The 23,923-nt window shown below is 47.4% G+C and overlaps 2 protein-coding genes across 4 annotated transcripts in view; one reads left to right on the forward strand and one right to left on the reverse strand.

Moving 5' to 3' along the window:
- Positions 1–3,470, forward strand: part of SLC66A1 (solute carrier family 66 member 1) — an 8,919-nt gene extending 5,449 nt beyond the window's left edge. For both annotated transcript variants that reach the window (XM_015648400.2, XM_015648401.1), the window contains 2 exons: positions 345–530; positions 819–3,470. In XM_015648400.2, the coding sequence (XP_015503886.1) occupies positions 345–530; positions 819–917 (285 nt within the window). In that variant the 3' untranslated portion in view covers positions 918–3,470. The remainder of the gene's footprint in view (positions 1–344; positions 531–818) is intronic.
- CAPZB (capping actin protein of muscle Z-line subunit beta) overlaps positions 3,305–23,923 on the reverse strand; it is a 36,001-nt gene continuing 15,382 nt past the window's right edge. The window contains exons 4-9 of one of the 2 annotated variants that reach the window (XM_015648402.3): positions 13,252–13,393; positions 12,645–12,761; positions 7,944–8,009; positions 7,072–7,148; positions 5,893–6,005; positions 3,305–4,181 (exon numbers count right to left, since the gene is read on the reverse strand). In XM_015648402.3, the coding sequence (XP_015503888.1) occupies positions 5,903–6,005; positions 7,072–7,148; positions 7,944–8,009; positions 12,645–12,761; positions 13,252–13,393 (505 nt within the window). In that variant the 3' untranslated portion in view covers positions 3,305–4,181; positions 5,893–5,902. The remainder of the gene's footprint in view (positions 4,182–5,892; positions 6,006–7,071; positions 7,149–7,943; positions 8,010–12,644; positions 12,762–13,251; positions 13,394–23,923) is intronic. The other variant, XM_015648404.3, reaches the window with a different exon arrangement.

Below are 23,923 nucleotides of genomic sequence, written 5' to 3' on the forward strand. Positions count from 1 at the left end.
GGGATTCTCCTTTCTCCCCCTGGGGATCTCTTTTCTCCCCTGGGGGATCTCCTTTTCTCCTCAGGGAGATTTCCTTTCTCTCTGCTCAGAGGTCCTAGCCCCCATCTCTGATTATTCCATAAGGGACTATTTCTCTGTATTTATTTTTCTCCACTCCCTTTAACCTACCAATATTTTGAGGGTGGGGCTTTCATTTTGTGTTATTTACAAGCCAAGGGGGAACTAAAAAACTCTCAGCTCTGTCACCACTTCTCTTTTTCAATGCTGGGGGAGAGGATGATTAATACCACGCTGTAGAGAGATTTAGGAGAGCTGCAGCCAAGCTCCTCTCCCTCTTTCCCCAGTACAAGAGGAAATCCACCAGCGGTGTCTCCTACTCTCTCTTTGCCCTGGTGATGCTGGGGAATTCCCTGTACGGCCTCAGCGTCCTCCTGAAGAACCCAGAGCCAGGCCAGGGCCAAGGTGACTACATCCTGCACCACCTGCCCTGGCTCGTGGGCAGCCTGGGCGTCCTGGCCCTCGACCTGGTTGTATCCTTTCCCCTGGGCTGGGATCCCATCCCTGTGCTCCTTGCAGGGAGTGGAACGGGCAGGGCAGGGGAGCTGCTGCTCCGTGGCTGATTTGTGGTGGTGCTGCTGTTCCGTGGCTGATTTGTGGTGTTGCTGCTCCATGGCTGATTTGTGGTGTTGCACTGGCCTCAGCCCCTGGTTTGCATCCATCCCCTTGTCCTGTTCCCACCTCTCCTGGCACAACCTCGGGGTGGTGACACAGGAGCCTGAGACCCACGCTGTGAGTGCAGAGCCTTGACAGATCCCCAGATCTCCTTCCAGTTCCTGGCGTATCGGAAAGGCCGGCCCAGATCCCTGGAGGAGAGGGATGCTCTCCTTGGGGAGCAGGATGAGAGCCCAGAGAGCTGACAGAGGGCCCTGCCCCACAGGGAGAGGAGGAGGAGGAGGAAGGTGGCCTTAGGACCAGGCAGACTGGCCCCCCCGTCCTGGTGGCTCCTGGCAGAAGAGGCCCCGAGCCCGCTGTGCTGCCCAGGAGGTGGCAGAGGACACTGCTGGGACACCTCGTGCCTCAGGGGTGCTTTCAGGATAAAAGGGAATTTTTGGGTGGCTCAGTTGCTCTTCCCTGCTCTGGTTCCCCACAGCTGAGCCTGGTCACGGCTGCGTCTCCCAGGGGTGATCTGGGACTTCCTTGGTGCTGAAAAACGTGGGGAGGGGACAGGGAGGAGTGACCTGGCACAGACACGAGCACCGCTGTGACCTCACAACTCCCCCTCAGCTCCTTCTGGAAAACACCCCGGGCTGGATCCAGTGGGGAAGGAGTGGAGAACCAAAGCCTTCAGTCCACACCTCTTTTAATTAGCACGGCTCACCCACCTATAAAACACATCCTTCCCCACCTGCCTCCCTTGGTTTCATTTTGCTGCTTTACCTGGCAGCTCCTAACGAGTCTCACACTCCCATTTCTCTGACTTCTCATTTTTTGCCTCACCCATATTTTAATTGCACGGATTCCTCAGGGAAGTTGCTCCATTGCTGTTCCCCAGCAGAAGAGCTGCCTGTGCTCACTCTGGTTTTCAGTTCCTGCCCTCTCTCCTTGATGAATTTATCAACTTGATGAATTTATCCTCAACCTGTTGAGTTCATCCCCAGCACTGATGAGTTTATTCCCCTCTAGGGGCCCTGAACTGGGCTCAGGGAAGGGTGGGAAGCAGGGGTGGTCTGGAAAAAGCTGTGTCCCCATCAGGAGAGAGTGGAGGCATAGCCAGGCTGTCTCCTGAGTGCTGAGCTCTTCCTGCTGGGCATGAGCAGCTCAATCTCCCTGGGTAAAACCAACCAAAGCTTGGACACCCTTCAGGAAAAACTGTCACAGCTTGGCCTTGTGAAAACAAGAGTTTTCCTTTTCCTCAGTTGCAATCAGCTCTTCCTTTTGCTTCCCTTTGCCCTCTCCTGATCCCCAGCATCGTGTCCCTTTTGGCTTTGGCTGCATTTGCACTAATTTGTGATTCCTCAGCCAGTCCATGACGTTTGTCCTTCCCAAGGAAGTTGCTCTGCTTTTTGTCCTCGCACTGAGGACACCAACCCAATGGATCTCACATGAAATGGGGTTCCAGCTGCTCAGTGCCCACCTGCCCAGCAGCAGGTTCACTCAAACAAGCTGGGCCAGGGCTTGGGGCTGAGCCAGCTGTTTTCAGAAGGGAAATGTAGATTTCAGTCTCTCTGAGCCCCTTGAAGTGAGTGGGTTTTTACTGGCTTAATTCACCATTCCTTCCCTGTCTTTCCCTGGGAGTTGTAGAACAATTCCTACCCAGTTTTAATCATGAGCAAACCCCTCATCTCTGCCCCTCACAACACTGAATGATTGTCACATGCTGGCTTTTCCTAAACCTGGACAAAGCAGCTCAGCCCTGAGGAGGAAAAAGCCCATTTTACATCTGTATCTGTATTTATCTGTCTGTCCCCACAGAGTTAGGTACAAAGCTGATTTACTCTGCCTTTACTCAGGCTGGGCAGATGGAGCAACACAGAGTTTACACACCCACAACCACCTCAGGAGGGGCTGGGAATTCCTGAGGCTCCCCCCGAGGTTCCCATCCCTCCCCAGGCACCGCTGCTGCCCTGTCCCTGTGCTCGGGGTTCTGCAGAGCCAAATGTTAAAGCAGAAAGGGCTGAGCAGGAACAACCACCCCTGAGGGAAACTGAGAACCTCTCCAGGAGTCTCCAGCTTCAGGGGAGCTTGGTGTTGGGATAGAACCCTGAGACAGCAGCACAATTCCAGTGTTCCCTGGCAAATCCCATCCTTTCCCAGCCCACGTCCCTTCCACAGGCTCTGGGTCAGCTCTGGCCGCCTGCAGGAGTCTGGGTGGGACCCAGCCACGGTAACAAAGCAAATTAGAGCACATTAATTAATCAGTACCGACTTAACAGAGGGCAATTCCCAGAGCCAGGGCAGCAGGAGCCTGGCAGATCCACCCCAGCACCCTCCCCAGGGCTGGACACACAGGAACCCCCCAGGCTTAAATCTGATATAATTGGGATTGAATCAGGATAAAAATCAGGATTTTTTTTAGCACAGCCATGCAGATCCTTCTCCCCTAAATATGAAATATGTATATAAATGTGGATATAAATCTGCTGGGTGCCTGGAGCATCCCTCAACCCCAGCACCTTGGAGAGGCAGCAGGGCCATCACACCCCCTTGCAGACAAACATTTCTGGATGTGGGACAAAAAACAAACCCCAAGTGACCCAAGGAAGGAAAGAGAAACAAGAAGGACACAATCACACACACATCTTCCTGGGATTTTTTTGGTTTTTATTGTTTTAGTCTTTTTTTTTTCCTTTTTTTTTCCATTTTTTTTTAGTATGGAGGCTCAAGTATCAGATGTAGATTCAATTTAAGCTTTACAAAAAAAACAAAAAAAAAAATCAAAACAAAAACCCCTTTTGCATTCCATAAAAATTGACAGAAAAGCGCCTTGGAACCAGGCTATAGAAGAGCAGAACTTTCAGCAGGTCTCCAAATCACCATCTCCTGCACCTCTGGGTTACTCAGTATGGTACAAGCTCAAGGAACACCCTCTCTTCCCTCCCTCCCTCCAGCCAGCCCCTGTTCCCAGCCCCCAAACATACGTGGAATAGATTTTCTTACTATTTTTTTTTTGTTTTTGTTTTGTTTTTCCAGTTCTTCCTCTTTCACACACCACAGTATTTAATAAATTTTTGTTTTACATTTTTTACACCAATGTAACAAAAGGCAGGAGGGGTCGAGGGAGGAAAAGACAAACAATGATCTGTGGTGATGCATATAAATGGGAGAGGGTGGGAAAGAGGGGGGAGAAGAAAAAAAATAACACGTGGAACTTCTACAGAAACATAGCCTAAGGTCTTGATAGTAAAATGTGGTGCAAAGTAGGCCTCAGAGACTGAAAAAGTTTGTACAGCTTTATTCATGGGGAGAGGATGGCGTTGCATGGAGAGTATTGGATGCAAATCGTGACGTGACCAACAGAAAAGGGCGGGGGATGATTCTCTAGGAAAGGAATCTAACGAGTGCATGGCATGGCTGGTTAGCACGGACAGGACTTTTAACTTTGCTGCTTTCTCTTCAAAGCCTCCACCAGGTCGTTTTTAAGAGCTTCTTGTTTTGATTTGTCTGCAAAAGTCTGCACAGACCTGCGGGGAAGAAGGAAAGGCGCGTCAGAGGGGAGGGAAGGGGTGGGAGGCAGGAGGAAGGAGAAGCCCCTCAGCCCAGGCTCAGCTCTGCCTGCTGGAGCCCGGGAAGCAGAAGGAGATGTGAGCACTCAGAACACGGAGCAGAACTCGCTCTGGTGAGGATCAGCACCCACAGCTGCCCAGGGACATCCCCAACCTTTGTTGTTACAGACTGGAAGAAGCCCAGCGTCCCACAGCGAGGGGGGTTAGCGCTCCTGCTCCCCCAAAGTCCAGAGAAAACCCAGCCCCACCTGGCTGGGGAGCTCTGACCCTTCTACAGGATTGTTCACCCAGGAAAAGCAGCCAGAGGTTCTGCTCTCCAATCTGCCTGTCTCTGTAGCTTCCCTAAGGAGTGAGTGATCAAAGCAGCTGAAGAGGAACAGAGATACTGTCACAAGGTTATTGCAAGGCTTCCCTTTGCCTCAAAGTCCACAGCAAAAGCTCCAGGAATCACCTGGGAGATGCCTGTGGAAAACCTCTGATTTGAGACAGTAACAAATTTCCACTTTTAAAAGGCCCCTCTTAAATAAACTGATGGAACAGGTTCTATCCAGAACCAAACCCTTCCAGAGCTGCTACCACAGGGAAGTGGTAGGATCCAGCTGGGAAGGATTTCTCCCCACCTAAAGCACATTTCACAGCCTTTAGTGGAAGGTTTCCCTGCCCATGGCAGGGGGCTGGAATTGGATGAGCTTTAAGGGCCCTTCCAACCCAAACCCCTCTGGGATTCTGTGATTCAGAGCAAGCTCATTTTCCCTGCTTGCTGTCTCCTGTAAACGAGGCTGCTCTTTGTGGTGGTGATTTTCCTACCATTTTTATAACAGTATTTCCATTCTCTTGTCTCTGGGGACTTCTGCTGCTTTAATAAAAACATACACATTTATAATTGCATTTGTCACAGGCTGAACAAGTGGTTCTTGGCCACCATCAACAAACAGTCGGTCAGCTGGGTGTGTTTGAAACAACGTCTGGAACTGGTTAGGAACTGGAGTGGAAGGTTAAGCTGGCTCAGGGTCAGTCACTGCCGTGCACTCCTGACACTCAGAGCTCCAGAGCAGACGAGCAACAAACCCCTCTGGAGGCTGGGCAATGTCTGGGTGAGCTCCAGCAGGACTGCAGAGCTCCACGGAAATTCCAAACCCAGCAGGCTCACGGGGACGGGCGTGTGGACGAGCACACCTTTACTCAGAAATCCTGGGAAGAACCAGACTCTTTTTTCCCCAAACTCCCAAGATTCCATTCTCTGGAATGGATTGGATGGCTGGAATGGATTTCCAAGACTCCCAGGATTTCATTCTGCAGGGAGCACACTGGGATTACAGGGAATTTCTTCATGGAAGTGGTGAACCACAGGTGTAAAAAACCCAGAAAAATAACAACAACTGGACTGAAGCAGCTCGATCCCACAGCACTCCAGGCACAGGCCCACGTGCTCCTTCCCTGCTCCCAAGCCAGAGTGCAGAGTGGTGAATCCTGCCCCAGTTCCAAGAGCCAGGAGGAGGAAGAGGAAACATTTCAAACAAGAAGCACAGCGTTGAGTGGCTGCGCTGAGACAGAGCCCGGGGGCGGCTCCCTGCGGGATTAGGGGTTAGTTCTTCCCGGTACCATGCAGGGGCTGGGCTGGTGAGTCCTGGTTTAGTGCTGGCTCACACCTCACAGGCAGCAAGGGTACCTGGATTGGTTTAGTTATCAGGCTGGATGTAGATCTGGCGCTGGGTCAACACTTGAGAAAGTTCCCTCTGCAACTGCTTATACTTTTGGTTGTCGGGAATAGCATCGATAGATCTACAGAGAGCAGTGGGAAAGCAGGGAGCAAAGAGGGAAAAGAGAAGTCAGGAGAAGTCGGTAACACAGAGCTGGGGCTCTGGGAAGCAGCAGGGAGGAGAAGGGGACAGGCACAGGTGAGAAGGGAAGGGCTGGGGGTGTTCTGGGTGTTTCCATCACACGGGGCCAGGACTCAGAGCGAGGGATGGGGAGACACAGCAGAGATTCAACAGCTCAAGGCAACGTTCCCAAGAGAAAGGTTCTGTTACAGATTCCCTCTGCTGGAAATAAAAACTTCCTGGCTAAACCCTGCTCAGCACAGGGGAAACTGAGGCTGAGCTGGGCTTGGGGCAGAACCCAGAGCAGCAGAACTCAGAGCCCCTCCTGCAGCTCCTGCTGCTCCCTCTGCCCACACAGCAGCACCAATGTTTAATTAACATCAGTTTCCTCTCTTTCTCCACATCTCAGTGTGTGAGGGAAGAGCAGAGCATTTCTCTGTGGTTATTCTACATTCCCACACTGAGCTGGGAGGTCTCTCTGAGCTTTAAAATGATCACAGTTCTGTACTTTGTGAGCAAGAGAATCACCAGCTTGGCATTTCCATGTCCAATTCCTGGCCAGGAACGAGCAGGGGCTGGAAAGTACAGCACAATTCCCCTACAGAAAGGCACAGGGAATTTAATCTCTTCTCATACACTGTATTTTGACCAGTGGTGCTGAGAGAAAGACAGAATTTAAAACAAACCCTAAACACCACAAACCACCCACGTCATGACTTAATTCTGGGATTATTTTTAAGGACAGTAGAAAGAGAAGACAAAATTTAAGTAAGAGCTTGCAAGACTGTGAAGAATAAAACTAATGAGAAATAATCTGAAAACACAAATGTTAATTGGGCTGTTTTGCTCCTGGTGAGAAAAAAAGGGATTAAAACATTGCTTCACATTTCTGCAGTAGAAGAGTTCCCTGGACTCCACACAACAAATATTGTCCCAAAACTCAGGGAAGGAGGAAAAAAAAAAGCAGCTCAAGGCTGGGGTGGCACCACAGGGATGCAAAGGATCCCCAGCCCCTGCAGCTCCCTTACCTCAGCCCATTAACGATGTCCTTTGTCTTTCCAAAATAAATCTCGTTCAGTGTACTTCTGATTTTGTTTTCCATGTCCTGGAAAATAAAGCAGCAGCTCTTGAATCAGCTCAGGCTCGCTGCACACCCGGAGCATTCCCAGCCCTTCCCAGCCCATGGAATTCTCTGCACCACGAGAGGGCAGCTCCTCTCCAGCTCTGCAAGCAGCAAAATCCATCAGCCCAGCCCTCCCAAATCAGCCCTCCAGCAAAACCAACAGTCCCCAGCTCAGGGCTCACTTGGGATTTTTCATTTGTTCCTTAAAGCTGCAGCACAGAGCTCTGAGATCCTGTAACAAAGCAGCTTTCGCTCAAACAACTTTAAAAAAGGGATCCAAAAAGGAGCTGCCTTTCTTTTATTTCCCAGTTCACTAAAAATGCACCAGAGTTGAGGATTTCCTCCTTTCCTGGCTATAAAAATCAAGGGAATGTGGAACAGCTTCAGGACAGTGCAGTGAAACACAAAACTGGTGCTGAGCTCCCAGTGCTGCCACAAAACCCAAAACCAAACCCAGTTCCAGGGCATTTCCTAACACTGAATTTCAGTCCAAGGGACAGTGCTGTGTAACCACCTGACTTGAAATAATTCTTCCCAAAAGTGGCTGCAAAAGCAAATACGGGGGTAGGAAGTTGTTAATTTGAATTAGGGCATTCAAATTAATTTGAATTAGGGAATTCAAATTAATTTGAATTAGGAATGGGAGGAGGAGACAAGGGGCAGAGTGCCCACAAACAGGAGGAGCACTGAGAAACAACAGCAATGAGTTCTTTGTAAAGAAAAATGCAACAAAATCCTGAGGTTTGGGACCAAATCTGGGCAGAAGAAATCACTCACCTCTACCAAGCGGCCGATATTGGCTATGTGTGGAGAGGAGTCACTCACAGTCTCATCCTTCTCCATCTGCAAAGGAAAGCACAGACCCATCCATCACAGGAATCTGAGTCCAGGAGGGCTGGGAGAAGGCTCTGAGCAGCTCCTCCAGCGTGGAGAACGCGCTGAGAAACCCCCAGCGCTCGCCACGGGCACCGAGATGTGGGGGAATAAAAAACAGGAGTGAAAAGAACCCCCAGAAGAGCCATCCCCTCCCCACTGAGGAACAGCCAGGTGGGTTCTGCAGGGGGAATTCAGAGCTGGAACAACTGGAGAGCACAGTGACACCGGGCCCCTGAAGCAGCTGAGATCTTTCACCCCGACATCAGAACTGGGAGATGGAACTGCAGCTCGATTTCATCCTGACTGTGCCTGATGGAACACCCATCCCACGGCCTGCCGAGCTCTGAGCCAAGGGAAAATCCCACCCTCCCCAGCTCCTGAGCTGAAAATGGTGCCCAAAACACGGCCAAGCTGTTCCACAATCAACACCAGACCCAGGAACCTCGGCAGGATCTGCTGAGACAGCACGAAAACAAAACTGGGAGACAAATGCAGTGGGAAGAGGAGTCTTCAAAGGGTTTCACTAATCCCACTGACTTCTCTCATCCATCTGTTCCTGTCCCTCCCTCGGGCACACTTTACAACTCTGGGCCAGCCACAGGTTTCTCCTCATAAGCCAAGTCTGTAACAGGCTTGGGGAAGCGTGTAATTCACTTGGAGCCCCGAAGGCAAAGGATAACCTGGGAGAGGAGGAGAAAGAGCAGCAGGAGGTTTAATTCTCCCTTCAGACTGTTTACATGGAGTGGAGACTCTGCCTGGAGAAGGGATCCAGCTGCAGGGACAGTGCAAACCTGAACTACACAAACTCCACACATCTCAGCAAACTGCCCAAATCTGGGGCTGTCCTGTGCCTCCTCCACACCTGGACAGGCCCTGGCTCAGAAGCAGGATCTGAAAATAGAATTATTATTTTTTTTAAAGAAAAAAAAAAAAAAGTATATTATTACATCTCCATAAAAACTGCTGCCAGAAGGAAAACATTTTTATGTGCTCTGGAAGGCCAGATGTTACAAGAGGCTGTTTAATGGAGTGCAGGATCAGCCATGGCCCACAAACACTTGGGGTTTGTTGAGTTGTTGGGGTTTTTAGAGGTTCCTTCCTGGGGCTGGCACTGCACAGCTCCAGCACAACAATTTTTGCTGGATTTGCTGGGAGGGGAAATTCCCTCTGCAGGCTGATGTTTAGGAGCAGCTTTCCCTTAATTCCCCACCTGCCTGCTGGGCTCAGCCAAACCCCAGGGTGAGCCCAGACCAGCCAAGCCCAGCCCAGCCCAGTCCAGTCCAGTGCAACCCAGCTCAGTCCAGTCTAGCACAGTCCAGTCTAGCCCAGCTCAGCTCAGCCCAGCCCAGCTCAGTCCAAGCCCAGTCCCAGTCCAGCCCAGCCCCAGTCCAGTCCCAGCTCAGTCCAGTCTAGCCCAGTCCAGTCTAGCCCAGCTCAGTCCCAGCTCAGTCCCAATCCAGCCCAGCCCCAGCCCAGTCCAGCTCAGCCCAGTCCAGCCCCAGTCCAGTCCAGTCCCAGCTCAGTCCAGTCTAGCCCAGTCCCAGTCCCAGCCCAGCCCATTCCCAGTCCCATTCCCAGTCCCAGCCCATTCCCAGTCCCAGCTCTCCTGCCTGGCTCCCCCAGTGCTCTGCTCCCACTCTGACTCAGGGAAACTCATTTCTCTGGGATTTCCAGGGCTGGCTGCTCACTCTGGATGTTTCCTGCATGGATTAAAGCAGCTGCCTGGCCTTTCTGTAAACATTATTTGGAGGAATTATACAAAGAGGGACATTTGAGCTGGAGAAACACTTTGTCTCGTGGTGAAAGGGTCTGGAAACACCAGCAGAGGCAGAAGGGAACTCGTCCTCTGGTTTGGCCTGGAAAGCCAACAACAGCCACAGCTGCTCTGGCCACGAAGCAAAGTGAAAATCCCTTTAATGAAACACAAACAGCAACGTGTGCCAAGGGCTGCCAAAGCCACAGGCAGAGGGGCAGGCTGAAGGTGGAAAATATGTGGAATTATTTGGGTATCAGAAAGGCTAAATTTGCATCTGCAGCACTTATTGCAAACTATAACCAAGAAATGGAGGTTGTGATCTCTGCAGGGCTTGTAGGGATCAGCTGAGAACTGAGCCCAGAGATCTGCTCTGTAACATTAATTCAGTTAATTAAGTAATTAATTAAACACATCCCATTTCCTTCACCAAACCATGGGCAGGGACACCTTCCACTATTCCAGGTGGCTCCAAGCCCTCTCCAAGCTGGCCTGGGACACTTCCAGGGATCCAGGGATCCTCCCCACCCTCCTGATGGGAAACTGAGGCAGGAATAATTCCCTGGACACCCCTGTGAGCACATCCCTGCTGTGCCCTGCACCCAAACACTGCTCAGGGGGGGATTAAAGAGACTCCAGGACACCAAAACCTGCTGAGGGGGAGCTCAAGGATCACGAGAAGATCCCATGGGTGGAAAAAGCCAAAGTTCCAGCATCTGGAAGTGGGTGGGATGGGGATGCCCTGGATGGAAATGGGTGAGTCCCCGAATTGCTGAGCACAGGGATTGATGATAAATGGCCCTGCTGGGGTTTCACTGAGCAGCAGCAGATCCCAGGGCAGGACAGAGGATGCTGCAGGCAGGGATTGCTCTGTCTGCACAGCCCAGCCTTCCTCCAGCTCTGCAGAACCTCCTGCCCTCGCCAGAGAGTGTTCCAAGGTCAAAAATCAACGTCTGTGCTACTTTAATCCCAAATCTCAGACCTCGTGATTTTAAATGTAAAGTCACAATTCCCTGTGACTTCACATCCTCCCCTTGCCACATCTCCAAATGTAAATAAATGATGGGTTTGGAGCCAACTTCTTCCTCAGCAAACTCACTTCCTCAGGCTCAGGAAACTCAGGAAAGTCCCACAGCTCCTGTGTGCACCTCGGGAAGGCTCCTGCTCCTCCTGCCTGGCTCCAGGGGGCTGCAGGAGCCCATCCAGCAAAGTGAATGTTTGCCAGGGAAGGGGAAACCTTTCCATCCCCACAAAACAGCATCACACAGCTGCTGCCACCTCCAACTCAGCCCAATGAAACCTCAAAACGCAGCCAAAGCCCTTTGGGAGCTGTAGGATTTCGAGCCAAGTCCAAGCCTTGCACTCAGGAGTTTTGGTGCAGCTGCAGGTGAATTTCCAGCTGGGGACAAGCACAGAACAGCTGGAGGCAGAGGAGGCTGCAGTTCCCTGCAGGCTGGAATGTGCCCCCAGCTTCCCCTGTTTGTGCAGGAGCTGTTCCTGCCTTCCTGCACCACATCTGAACCCAATGTTCTGCTGCTGAAACCACCACAGGAGCATGGATCTCCCCTCTGGAGCTCTGAGAGGGGAAAGTCAAGGCAAGCAAGGCCAAGGTGCACTGAGGACAGGCACCCTGCTCAGACCCTGGTTTTCCTTGGCACAGCTCCTGCTCCGAGGCCACAGCCACAGCCAGGCCCTTGGCCTCAACTTCACAGCTCTGATTTACAGGATTAGCAAGGCTGGGATTAAATATGTGGCCAGGTCACCATAACTCTGCTGTAATTACTGCAAAAAGAGGCAAAAAAAAAAGGCTCAAAACCATCTCCAGATGCCTTTTTCCTTCGTTTGCTTTTCCATCGGCTTCTTCAATGTCAACAAGGTGGAAAGAAAAATCACCCAGGCTGGGGCAAGCTGTGCAAGATTAACCCAGTTTCAGTCCCTCTCTGCAATCCCTCCTTGCCTTCACCTGGCTCAAACCTGCACAAAACCATGAGGTTTTTAACAGACTCTGCATTGTCCTTTGTGTGGAAAGCCCCAGTCTGCCCTGGGAAGGCTCATAAAGGAGTTTCAGCTGCTGCCAATCTCTCCATGACCTTACAATGTGCCTCCTGTCCTCCTGAGTTTATTGCTCTGCTCCACTCAGTGACTTCCAGAGCCCAAAGCAAGCCCAGCTCATCAGCAGGGAGGCAGAAACCTTTGGCAGGTGCTGCAGCCTCATCCAAGGAATTCCAGTTCAGCAGATCCTGCCTGGCAGGGACTGCAGGGATCTGCCAGCCTGGCACCTTCCTGCTGAAAACCAGCTCTCAGGAGGCAGGAAAAGTCATTAATGCTGGCACATTAGGACAGATTTATCTTATTTTTTAAAGATTTTTAGATTTTAAAACTTTTAGAAAATGAATTTTTAGATTTTTTTTACGCAGGAAGAAAACACCAAAGGAAAATTGTAATTGGTGTCCTTAAAAAAAAAATATCTTACAGTCAGTGCAAAATTCAGGTTTGTTCTCAGTGGTTTAGCTTTTTAAAGAGAGATGTAAGAAAAGAAGTCATCCTGTGCTTTTATAATCCAGTGAGAAAGTGGGCAAATCTTACAGATAAAAATATCCCTGCAACACTCAGGGAAAAATAAAAATTGAGGAACACCAAAAGACAAACTGAGACTCAGGAGCAAGTCTAAACCCCTGCTGAATCTTTTGTATTTTTAATGGCAAGCCCCAATGTGTCAAGCACAGTTCAAGGGGGCTTTCTGCTAATTACAGATGTAATTTCTGCTCATTCTGCAGGAGGTGTTTACCCAACAGCTGCCAAAAGCAGGGCTGGGTGGGTGCTGGGTGTGCAGCAGGACACAGCCCTACCTGTCTGGTGAGGCTCCCCCCCAGGTTCATGGTACCAGAGCCTGTTTTGTTGGTCTGCAGCCACAGCATCACTGTGGAGGTCAGCTTGTAATGGGCAGTGCGGCCACTGGACTTCTCCTGTCGGGGAAAAGGACAAAAAGGGATGGAAACAGGAGGTTAAAATCCTTCCCCAAGTGAAATGGGAAGTGTCAGGCCAGGTAAATCCAACCCCACTCACAGTCTCTTAAAGACAATTCTAAGTGTGCACATTCCTCTGATTTTCCAAAGCAAATCTGGTTGGAGCAATTTACCCTCCTATTACCTTGTTTTTATTACCTAATTAGTGATATTTATCTGTAGCTCTTTATGTTAAAAAAGCCCCACATCTTGGGATCACATGCACAGAAATAACATTCTTCCAATTCTTCTGGGATTCTTTTTGATTACAAACCCTGACTTATCTCCATCCAAATGGCTGCGGGGCATTTTCAAAAATTAACAAGGGCAAGAAGTTTCCAGCCCTGCCACAATCCTGCATTGTTCAGTGGAACACCTGTGCTCCTTAATTGTCTGGAATTAAGTGGGTTTTGTTTTCCCTTGGATGTGTCAGCTGCCCCAGAGGCTGTACCTGAACCTCCACCACGTGGATGGAATCCCAGCATCCCTTAATCTTCTTTGATCCATCTCCAGCTTTCTTAATGAGGATCACCCCGGCAAAGCCATGATCCAGATCCCAGAGGTAGACAGAGGAGACTCCACCTTCAAAATACCTGCAGGATTCAACCCAAAGGTGAGTTAAAATCAGGCAGGACCCGAGCCCATATCTGGATTTCAGATATCCACAATAATAATCTGAAATAAGCAGAATTTCTAAGTGCTAACACAGATTTGATTTATTGTTCTTTCAAGACAGCACACTCTCACAGCTCCACACCCAGAGACACAGCAGCTCAAATCACAGTGCAGGGACTTTAATTACAAAACAACTGCTCATTTCTCTGAAGGAGAATAAAGGTCTGGAGAGAAGCAGAGCTATTTACAGATTTCTGCAGGACTTGAGCAAACAATTCCTCTGATTCCAATTACCTACAACAGCTGGTAAAAGCAGAGTGGGCTGAGAGTAAGGCTTTATTTTACAATTTGGTCTCTTTTTCCCTCTCTATTGGCAAGTTTTTTACAGCAAAGTTCACTAATTAAGACAAAAGGGAACAAGTAAATAACTTCATGTTGCTGCCTCAGAAGTCTGTGTGAAGCTGACAGTGATTTGGGTTTGTTATTGCAGCATCAGAGGTGGGAAAGAAGAGAAATTCAGGCAGACTGCCTCAATCTCACACTCAGAAAACCAAGAAAGCAATGGGATCTGTAGAGCCCCACTCCCTCTGGATGACAGTGGGGCAGGTGGAAAATTCATTAAAATTAATAAAAAAAAATAATTAAATTTAAAAATTTACTCAGTTAATTTTTCCTATTAACTCACCTTTTATTTTTCCTATTCACTCAGTTAATTTTTCCCATTAACCCACCTTTAATTTTTCCTATTTTCAGTTGATTTTTCCTATTAACCCTATCAAACCACAGATTGATTTTTGATTTTTATTTATTTCTGATGGGTGGCTCTGCCTCTCCTGAGCCAGGACCCAACTCCAACCTACCAAACCAACACACACAAAGCCTTTTTATACCCCCTGGGGAATTCACAAATGGATTTTGATTAATGGGAATTCCAATCCTGCAGTGAACCTCAGCTCCAACCTTCCTTCAGCAGCGAGAGAATCAGAGAGAAGCACTTCTTGTCCCTCCTCAGATTGCTTTAAAAATATATATAATATATTAATTTTCATCTAGAGAATCAGTGAGTTCACTCCAAATGAACTGGCAGCCACTGAGAATATTTCAGTGTGCACAGACACTTTCCCCATTACGCACTTTACGACCTCGTTACGAGCATGAAACGTTAATTAAGAGCGGGACCGAAACAAGGTTTGGGGAAATTTCTTCTTACCTACTGTACTTTGATCCTAATGACATGAAACAGGGAAAAAAAAATCATTTTTATGTGGTTCACCTTGATGAGATTTTACATAAAGGCTTTTGTGGGTATTTTAAGAATGTGCTAAAATGTTGTTTGAAACCACATAAAACCATGTGAAGAACGCCCCGCCAGAAGCAACAGCACACACATGGAAACACTTTAACCTTCTTTGGAGATCTAATGAATCAAATATAGTATTAATATTGTTTTAAATACCAACATGCCATTTCAATAAAGCTGCTTTTGCCATGGCCAGGCCCAGGATCTGGAGATTGGAACAACAATGCCAGCGAGCGAATCCAAGGCACGCCAGGATCTGAATTATCCAAAGGATAATAAATGGATATTATCCAAAATATCAATGGATATCCTCTGTGCAGAGCCACTCCAAAATCCCCTCCTCCTTCATGGAAACACAGAGCACTGATCATTGCACTGCATTTCACACAGCACTCAGGTGGGATTCCTGAAACCAGGCTGGAGAGGGGAATGTTCCTCTCTGGTTCTTTTAAAGCAAAATAAAGAGGTGCCACAGGATAATTGGTCCATAACAGAGAACGGGATGACAGATTGGGAGGATTTAAATTGATATTTGAGGATTTGGGTTTGCTGCAGGAGGGTTGGGATTCCTCCAAGAAGCCCTTTCCTACACAGCACACACTGAAAGCCAAGCAGGAGAGGAGGCAGCTTGGAAAAGGCTCCAGGAAGGCACAAAGTGGGATTTTCTCTGTTAAAGAAATGCATGAACAAGGCAGAGCCCAGGTCCAGCAGGGCACCAGAGCTCCTGCATGAACATCTCTGTCCTTGCTGGCCTGTTCTGATGTCCCTGGCCCTGATCCTCCACGGCTGGAGAAGGAATCTGAGTTCTCTGGGAGCTGCAATCACAGAATCCCTGAGCTCCTTTAAGGTCCCCAGGTCCAGCAGCACCACACTCAGCACTAACCCACACCCCAAGTGCCACATCCACAGCTTTCCTCAACACTTCCAGGGCTGGTGACTCCACCACTGCCCAGGACATCCTGCTCCAACGCTCCACAACCCTTTCCCTGAAGCTTTTTCTTCAATATCCAACTTAAACCTCCCTGGCACAACCTGGGAGAGGCTGTTTCCTTTCCTCACCTGGGAGGAGAAACCCTCACCTGGCTGCAACCCCCAAATCATCCAGCAGATGTTTCTGGAATGTCCAGGAGGCCTTCAGGAGGAATTCCTGTTGTGGCACCTCCAACACCCCAAGGGACAAACCATTCTCAAAGGACAAAATCAACCTCTGCTCCCTGCCTAAGGACACCCATCAGTGCTGCAATCCAGATCAGACTTCACCTACACACAAAACTTTGTTATAAAACAATGAAAAAACTGTTTTATGGTTGTCATGTCCCTTAATTAACAAAACCACTGATAAATTATATCATAGCTGGGTTCAGTTAGAAGATCTCAAAAGATCATCAAGACCAACCCCTTGTCCTTGGGGAGGACTTTCTATCTCTGGGAAAATAACTTTTTGTAAGGCTGCCCAGACTAAAAGGCATCATTAATCATTAATTCTCCTTACAGAATTCAGAACAGCAATTCACTTAAAATCAATTAAAGTTTTAAAGTCACGATCAAACGCTGAATTTTTATATTTGTTACTCATCAACCACACAACTCCTGGAAAAAGCTGTTTTACACAAAAAATGTCACACTTAAGACTGACCTACTTTAAAAATGCAAGAATAAAAGAAAATATTTAATCTAAGAGTGATGCAAAGCTTTATGAAGTGTTTGAAGTTGCAGCGGGTGGAGCCAGAGGATGGAAACTCGTCTGAGGAGCTGTGGAATAGGAGCTGTGGCCAGAAGAAAGCTGTGACTTCAAGGGGGATGTGACAGGGGAGGAAATCCCCCAGCCCCAAGAAAAGAGAGAAGATGAATCACTTTTACACTGAAGGACAGCTCAGAAAAGGCCCTGTGACTCTCCTGATCACGCTCTGCTCCCCCAGCACAAGGACAAAACGACTTTTCACCCCACAGCAATAAAAGCAAGCTCTGACTTTCAACTACAGAACCAAATCACTCATCCATATAAATATTTGTGCATTTTTCCACTCAGCAGCTGAGAGCCAGAGACAAAAATCAAAAAGTCTGTGGCTTATGGCACTCCCAACCCCCTGATGCCAAAGACACCTGGAAGCTCAGCCTGGCTCTGCAAACCTTCCCAGGGTTTCAAACTGGCTCATTTAAAGCAGAAAAATACATTTCCTTTTATTCCCTAAAGGTCATGTAGTTATTTCTGCCAGCTCCAGAAGTTCAGCTTCTGAAACTAGAAAACAGAAACTAGAAAATAAAAAGAAAAGATGTCTCCAGCTATTTAAATCAACAGATTTCTGGGGAAAGTGGCATTTAAAAATGCTGCCCCAAAGGAAAATGCTGAGCATCCAGCTCCACGTGTTTGCACAAGAGTGACAATGACTGCAGTCACAGCAACCCAAAACATTTCCCAAATGCTGAGGTGAGGGAGCAAACATTGCTGCTCTCATGGCAACAGGAGGCTGCAGTGACAAAGTGGTGACACAATTCCCACCGAGCCTGTCCTGTCACCAGCACGGGAATCACAACAGGAACATGAAGGAAGCAGCAAATTCCAGCAACTTCCACCTTTTAAACTCGGGTGTTGAACAAATCCCCCACCTCAAGGAGGAGGAAGAAACCCTTCAGGAGATGAGGTAACAATTGTAGCCTCCCTCAGGAGTTGTTTGATGGGAGGATGGCTTGGTAGCAGGAGTGAGCAGGATGTGACATTTCTCCCTCTGATCATTCACAGCTCCTCTCTCCTTCCCTGGCCCCTCCACAACCTCACCCAGACACTGAAAATGAAGAAGGCAAAATGTCTGTGCACAGCCCAGGGGTTTTGCACCCCTCTTGATGAACTCAGCCCAGGGGGGCTCTGTACAGGTATTTTACAGGAATTCTTTCCAGCATACACAGGTGCAAAAATCCCTGGAGCAAACATACCAATGCAGTTAGGTATGTGTAACTTCAGTGCCAGTTGTACTTAAAACACACATCTGGACCACGCTGGGATGACTCAAACTGCTCAGCAGAGCTCTGAAGTGCAGGAACTCTGCAAGGAAGGAAAACAGTACCCAAACAATGGGATCCTGAAGGCTGAAAGTCTCCCAAAAAATTTAAAAAAAGCCAGGTTTGTGCTTTCTAGCACCTTTCATTAATGAAAACTGTTCTGCTCACATTTTCCTCCCCATCATTGCTCCTGGCAGATGGAATTTAAGCACCAAATCCCTTTGGAGAAGTGACCTGGGAAGAATTCCATCAAATTTCCATCAAGAATTCCATCAGCCAAACGAGCAGGACAAGGGGTCGCTCTGGAACGTGTCCAAACGAGGGAATTGCTTCATTAGCACCAGGAAACTTCCCAAGCCTCCTCCTGTGGCCATCCTCACACTGCCACATTCCAGCTGAAATCCAAACCTGGACAGAAATCTTCTGTGTCGTGCTTTAACCTTGCCAAAATCTTTGGAGGCTGAGGATTTCACGTGGCACCAATTCTCCAACAGAAGAATTCTGTATCACATCTGCCACAAGAAGGCTGATGTTGTTTAAGTTTCTTTTCAAATTCCATCATTAAAACACTTTTACATTCGTGAGGGCATGAGGTAAATTTCTGTCTGTACAATACAAAGTATTAATAGAGTTCAAAAATCCCAGATCACAATAAACTGACAGTTTAAAATTTCATCTCATTTTTAAACCTAAGTCATTTCTTCCTAGGGATTTAAAGCCTTCAGAGAGCAGTGTCTGAGGACAGTGGCTGCATCATCAATGCTGACCTCCTAATGCAAGTGTTCAGTTTTTATGTAATTACAGAGAACCCTGGGAACCCAAGGGAAAACCTCCTCCTCCTCCTCCTCCACCCAACATCTCCGATTCAGAAGATAAGAATGCAGTGAGTGCAGAGCTGCTCCAAAATGGAACTCCCAAAGCAAAAAAAAACCAGATTATTTCATTTTCCAGCATGAAATTAGATATAATTTCCCCCTCCTTTCTAAGAAGATCCTCTAATTTGTGTAACATTCATCAACAACTTCAGTATTATTATTATTATATTATTATAACTGTGGTCTGAGCTGCCCATGGGGAGGCTGAGGAGGGAATCCCAACCCTGCTTTCTACACCTGAATAATTTCCTTGGGGAAAACCAGCATGGCTGTAACTGTAAAAACACACAGACATAAAAACAGAGAAACTCTTGGTGGTTTTTACTGTTTTAGGAGATTTTATCTCAGCCTTGTGAGCCTGAGCTGAGGATGTCCCTGGTGACAGGGTGCAATTCCTCAGTGCTGGGGTGCACAACAAACCCATCTGGATTCCATCTGCAACCCCAGCAAACCCAGCCACTGCTGTGCCCAGGAGAAAGGGCTGCAGCAGTAATGAGGAACAGGGAGCTGATGGCAATAAAGTCACTTCAAAGCTTTGCAGGGGCTCAGGTTTGAGCAGGGGGCTCACAGAGAGCTCCCAGCTGCCACAGCCCCTGCTGAGCTCCAACCTTGGACATCCCTGGGCAGGCTGTGCTGGAAGGAACCCCTGATCACACCCTGGGGTGTGGAACTGGGGCTGTTCCATGCACAGACAACAGCAGAGTTGGGCAAACAGATGAAGAAGTTGCTCCAAACCTGGAGGGTCTGAAGGGCTTTGTGAGCCTGAAGTCCAGCACAGGCTCTGGGCAGGGAGGGAGAACTCAGATGAGACCACAGCAGAGCTCACAAACAGCCCAGGGGCTGCATTAATAAAGATTTGCATTTTTTCCTAGCAGGACAAGTGGACTAAGGCAGTGTTCAAGCACAGAATCCAAAATTAAATAGGAAAAAGGGTAAAAAAGCTAAAGAAAAAGGGTAAAACAGCTAAAGGGTAAAAAAGGGTAAAACAGCTAAAGGGTAAAAAAGCTAAAGAAAAAGGGTAAAAACAGCTAAAGAAAAGGGGTAAAAACAGCTAAAGAAAAAGGGTAAAAACAGTTAAAGAAAAAGGGTAAAAACAGTTAAAGAAAAAGGGTAAAAAAAGCTAAAGAAACAGGGTAAAAACAGCTAAAGGGTAAAAACAGCTAAAGAAAAAGGGTAAAAACAGCTAAAGAAAAAAAACAGCTAAAGAAAAAGGGTAAAAACAGCTAAAGAGTAAAAAAGCTAAAGAAAAAGGGTAAAAACAGCTAAAGAAAAGGGGTAAAAACAGCTAAAGAAAAAGGGTAAAAACAGTTAAAGAAAAAGGGTAAAAACAGCTAAAGAAAAAGGGTAAAAAAGCTAAAGAAAAAGGGTAAAAAAGCTAAAGGAAGTTAAAGCAGCCAGCAGTTCAGGGGCCATCTGAACACACTTGGTACAGATGACAGCACAGGTCAGTCAAAATGAGACATCCCTCAAGTCCAGCTAAGCCAGGATGCTCCATGAGGTTAAACAGAGTAATAGAAATAAATAAAATAGAGTATAAATAGTAATAAAAATTAAAAAAAAAAATAAAGTCAGCACTGAGCACTCTAAAAATGAAAGGACAAAGTGATCTGGGACTTCACTGCCCCAGCTCTGGGAAAAGGCTCCTCAATCCCCACAATTCCAGGGAATTCCTCCTCCAGGGGCAGTGGGTGCAGGAACAGCACAGGAATATCCACCCTGCACTGCTAAAGCTGTGCAATAACTGCTCTGCACCAGATTCCAATCAAAATTCAATAATAAAAGGATTACACACAACAAAGATGTTTCACAGGTCAATCCTCTCCCAGACCTCCTTCCACTCCTACCAAATTCCTGCTCCAGAGATCTCATATAACAAACTGGAAATGGATCTACATCAAAACACAGACAGAAGATGAAGTTCAAAAGGTTTCATTGCTCACTCTGTTGAGGAAACTCAGAATCTTAATCAATGCAAACATTTTCAGGAGCTGAATGATTAAGGTGATGTTTTATCTTTTTTTTAAAGTTGTTAAAAATCAAAAGCACCAATAAATCCATTTTAAGCCATGGGAAAAAAAGGAGGAACTGCTTTCTAAGTGCATGGCAGCCACTAAACCAGTCCAAAGTTGCCAAAACTCATCCTGGTTGCAGACAGATCAGCAGCATCCTTCCCAGGGGAGGTCTATTTAATCACTCCAGAAATTATTTCTTCCAGACAACAAAGAACCATTAGATTACTTAATTAAAGCCCTGATTATCTCCAACCCAAAACAAGGGAAGGCAGAATCTAAACTAGGGGAGATTTAACCAGCTGCCCTGGTCCTCATTACACTTTGATTTCAAGCACACACACGTCAAGCAAAGGGCAATAAATTACAAACATGTGTTGGAAGAAATGATCTTCACCATATTGCAAGAGGAAAGGCAAGGCTGGGACTGAGTGGTGTGAGATATTAGAATTCCATCTGGGAATAATAACCCACTGAACACAAACAGAGCAGGGCATTAGCTCCAGGCACTGCTGGAGTTAAAGCTGGCAGCAGGAGATGGAAATGGAACAGTTGTTTTTTGGGAAAGTTACATGGATTTTGGGAAAACAGATAACTGAGAAATATGTTTGGTGTTTAACACAGAGATGGGAGCTGAGTGTTATTGCTCTTTAACCCAAAGAAAGGAAAGGGAAAGGAAAGGGAAAGGAAAGGGAAAGGAAAGGGAAAGGAAAGGGAAAGGAAAGGGAAAGGAAAAGGAAAGGAAAAGGAAAGGAAAAGGGAAAGGAAAAGGGAAAGGAAAAGGGAAAGGAAAAGGGAAAGGAAAAGGGAAAGGGAAAGGAAAAGGGAAAGGAAAGGAAAAAGAAAGGAAAGGGAAAGGAAAAGGGAAAGGAAAAGGGAAAGGAAAAGGGAAAGGAAAAGGGAAAGGAAAAGGGAAAGGAAAGGAAAAGGGGAAAGGAAAAGGGGAAAGGAAAGGGGAAAGGAAAGAAACTCCAGAGACACTAAACCAGATATTTAAGACAAATTCAGCACTGGTTCATGGGCACTGAGGGTTCAGCAGAATTCTCCAGGTACATGATTTTATTCCATGCAATTTTACAAGACTTCCCCGAGGTCACTCAGTGGCCACTGATCTTCTGAGGACAAAACTGAATTTTTAAGGTGGCTAACCAGCAAATCTGACTGGATTATTCCACACAAACTGTTAACAAATCCATGGACAGGCTGTTTCCCTCAGAACACCCACCACAGCAGGTGCCAAGCCCCTGGGAAATGGCAAACACAATGCAGTGACTCACTGGATGTAGGTGGAGACTCAGCACACCTGATGAAGAGAGAAATCAAAAAAGGAAAGGTGTGTGGGCCAGATGGGGCTGACAGAAGGGAAATCTGAAGAGCTGGGAGAGGCCTGAGATGAGCTCTGTGAGATATCAGCATTTCTGTGTTAAAGGTAAGGTGGGAGCTGCTCCAGGGCAGGTTTGGAGAGCAGAGTGGGATGGAAATGTTCTCAGAAATGTTCTCTTTATCTCCAGAGGCTGCAATGACCAGCAGCAGGGGATTTGGAAGCTCAGGAGTGAAGTGAGGAGGCTCCAGGGAGACCTGACTGGGGCTTTCCAGTGCCTGAAGGAGCTGCAAATACAGAAAGAGGCTTTGGACAAGGGCCTGGAGCACCAGGACAAGAGGGAATGGCTTGTCAGAGGGCAGGGATGGATGGGATTTTGGGCTGAACTCCCACCCTCTGATCTCCAAGGAAAAACGAAGCCTCTGCTGTCAAAACACAAAAATCCAGTTGTCTGATTCAGGACACTGCAGCCCCCAAATCCTGTTTCTCTCCACATCTCTGCTGGAGGTGAAGTACAAATCCTGATTTTAAGCATGATGAACCCCTCACACACCGAGGTTAAGTTTCCTCAACTTTGCAAATTCTTGCCACAAATTTATTTTTTTTTAATGCTGCTCAGCCAAACCTAAGCCCCCCTTGTCCTCTTTTCCTCCTCCACTTTTGGGATCACAACAGGTCCTGGATCCCCTCTGACCATTCCTGCCTGAAAAACTTCCACTGACAAACAGCAGGATGGAATTTGGAACAATTTGGAACAATTTGGAACCTTTTCCTTGCACACAATACATGATTATTGTTATCTAAAGCAGGGCTCAGCAGATTCACCCCAGTCAGAAAAACCTGCCCTGTGCTTTCCTTCCAGCAAATTCAAGCTGTTTAAAGAAGTTTTTGTATCCAGCCATGATTTCATGGTCACCTGAGCAGAGAGGGATTTAAAAAGACAACCATGGTTCCATAAAACCTCCTGATTTTCGTCTCAGGGTATTAAAAACCTTATTGCTCCTGTTCTGTTCTGCATCTGGGGATTGACTGCAAACTTGGCTTTGCTGAACATGCAAAATTCCTTTCTTCCAGTCAGTTCAGATACCAATAACAACTGTTGCTTACAAGAGAAGTTGGAGAGCTATGAAAATAATGCATGAAAAGAAGTAAAAATTTGATACCTGTAACAGAAGTGTGACGTCTAACACATTTGGACAGGCTACATTTACACTGAGCCACAGAATCCAGCAGGAAAAACTCCTTTTAACGTGCTCCTGTCAGCACTTTAACATGATGAACTACACCTAAGGCTGTGTTTTATCTCCCTTTTCAGGCAACACCAAGCAGCAATGAAGTTTGGTCACTTTTTTTTCATGGTCTTTGGCACCTCCCTAAGAAAGTGTCCCAGTAAAGACACAATTACTGGTTTATTTGGATTTGCAGCACTCACTGAGTAGTTTTAGCATCACTTTCCAGCCCAGAAAGGGTGGAAAATCTGGGGACTTTTCTGCTTAGGAGCCCACAGAGCTGAACCTGATCAGATCCCAAGGATTTGGAGGGAAATGCAGTGCAGGAACAGAAAAATTCTTCAGCTGATAACTCACCCAGACAGCTCCCTATTGCTGCTTTAAAAAATCCTGATCTCCATTTATCTCCCACGTGCTCTCTGAACTCCTTTTACACCTCTTCAATAAGACAGGGCCTGAAAGAAGCCCCCCTGCAGCAGAAGGAGCTCAATCCCTGTGCAACTGCTGCATTTCAGTGTTTTGGTGTTTTGTTTTTCTGCGAGGTGGGAGAGTTTGCTGCTGCACACTGAGATTTTTTAACAGTACAGCCTTGAGGGAATGGAAAATGCAGATGATTTAAAGTTGAGAGATGAAAAAGCAGCCGGGTGATGCCAGGACAGAGACAGCAGCGATCTCTGTTAAAGGGGGGAGGGAGAGCAGCTCAGCCGGGTCTGCTCACGTCTGGCAGCACAAAGCACTGCGCTGCCTGCCCCAGGGGATACAGACAGACAGACAGAC

Source organism: Parus major, chromosome 21 (assembly GCF_001522545.3).
Source record: "Parus major isolate Abel chromosome 21, Parus_major1.1, whole genome shotgun sequence".
Lineage (NCBI taxonomy): Eukaryota > Metazoa > Chordata > Aves > Passeriformes > Paridae > Parus > Parus major.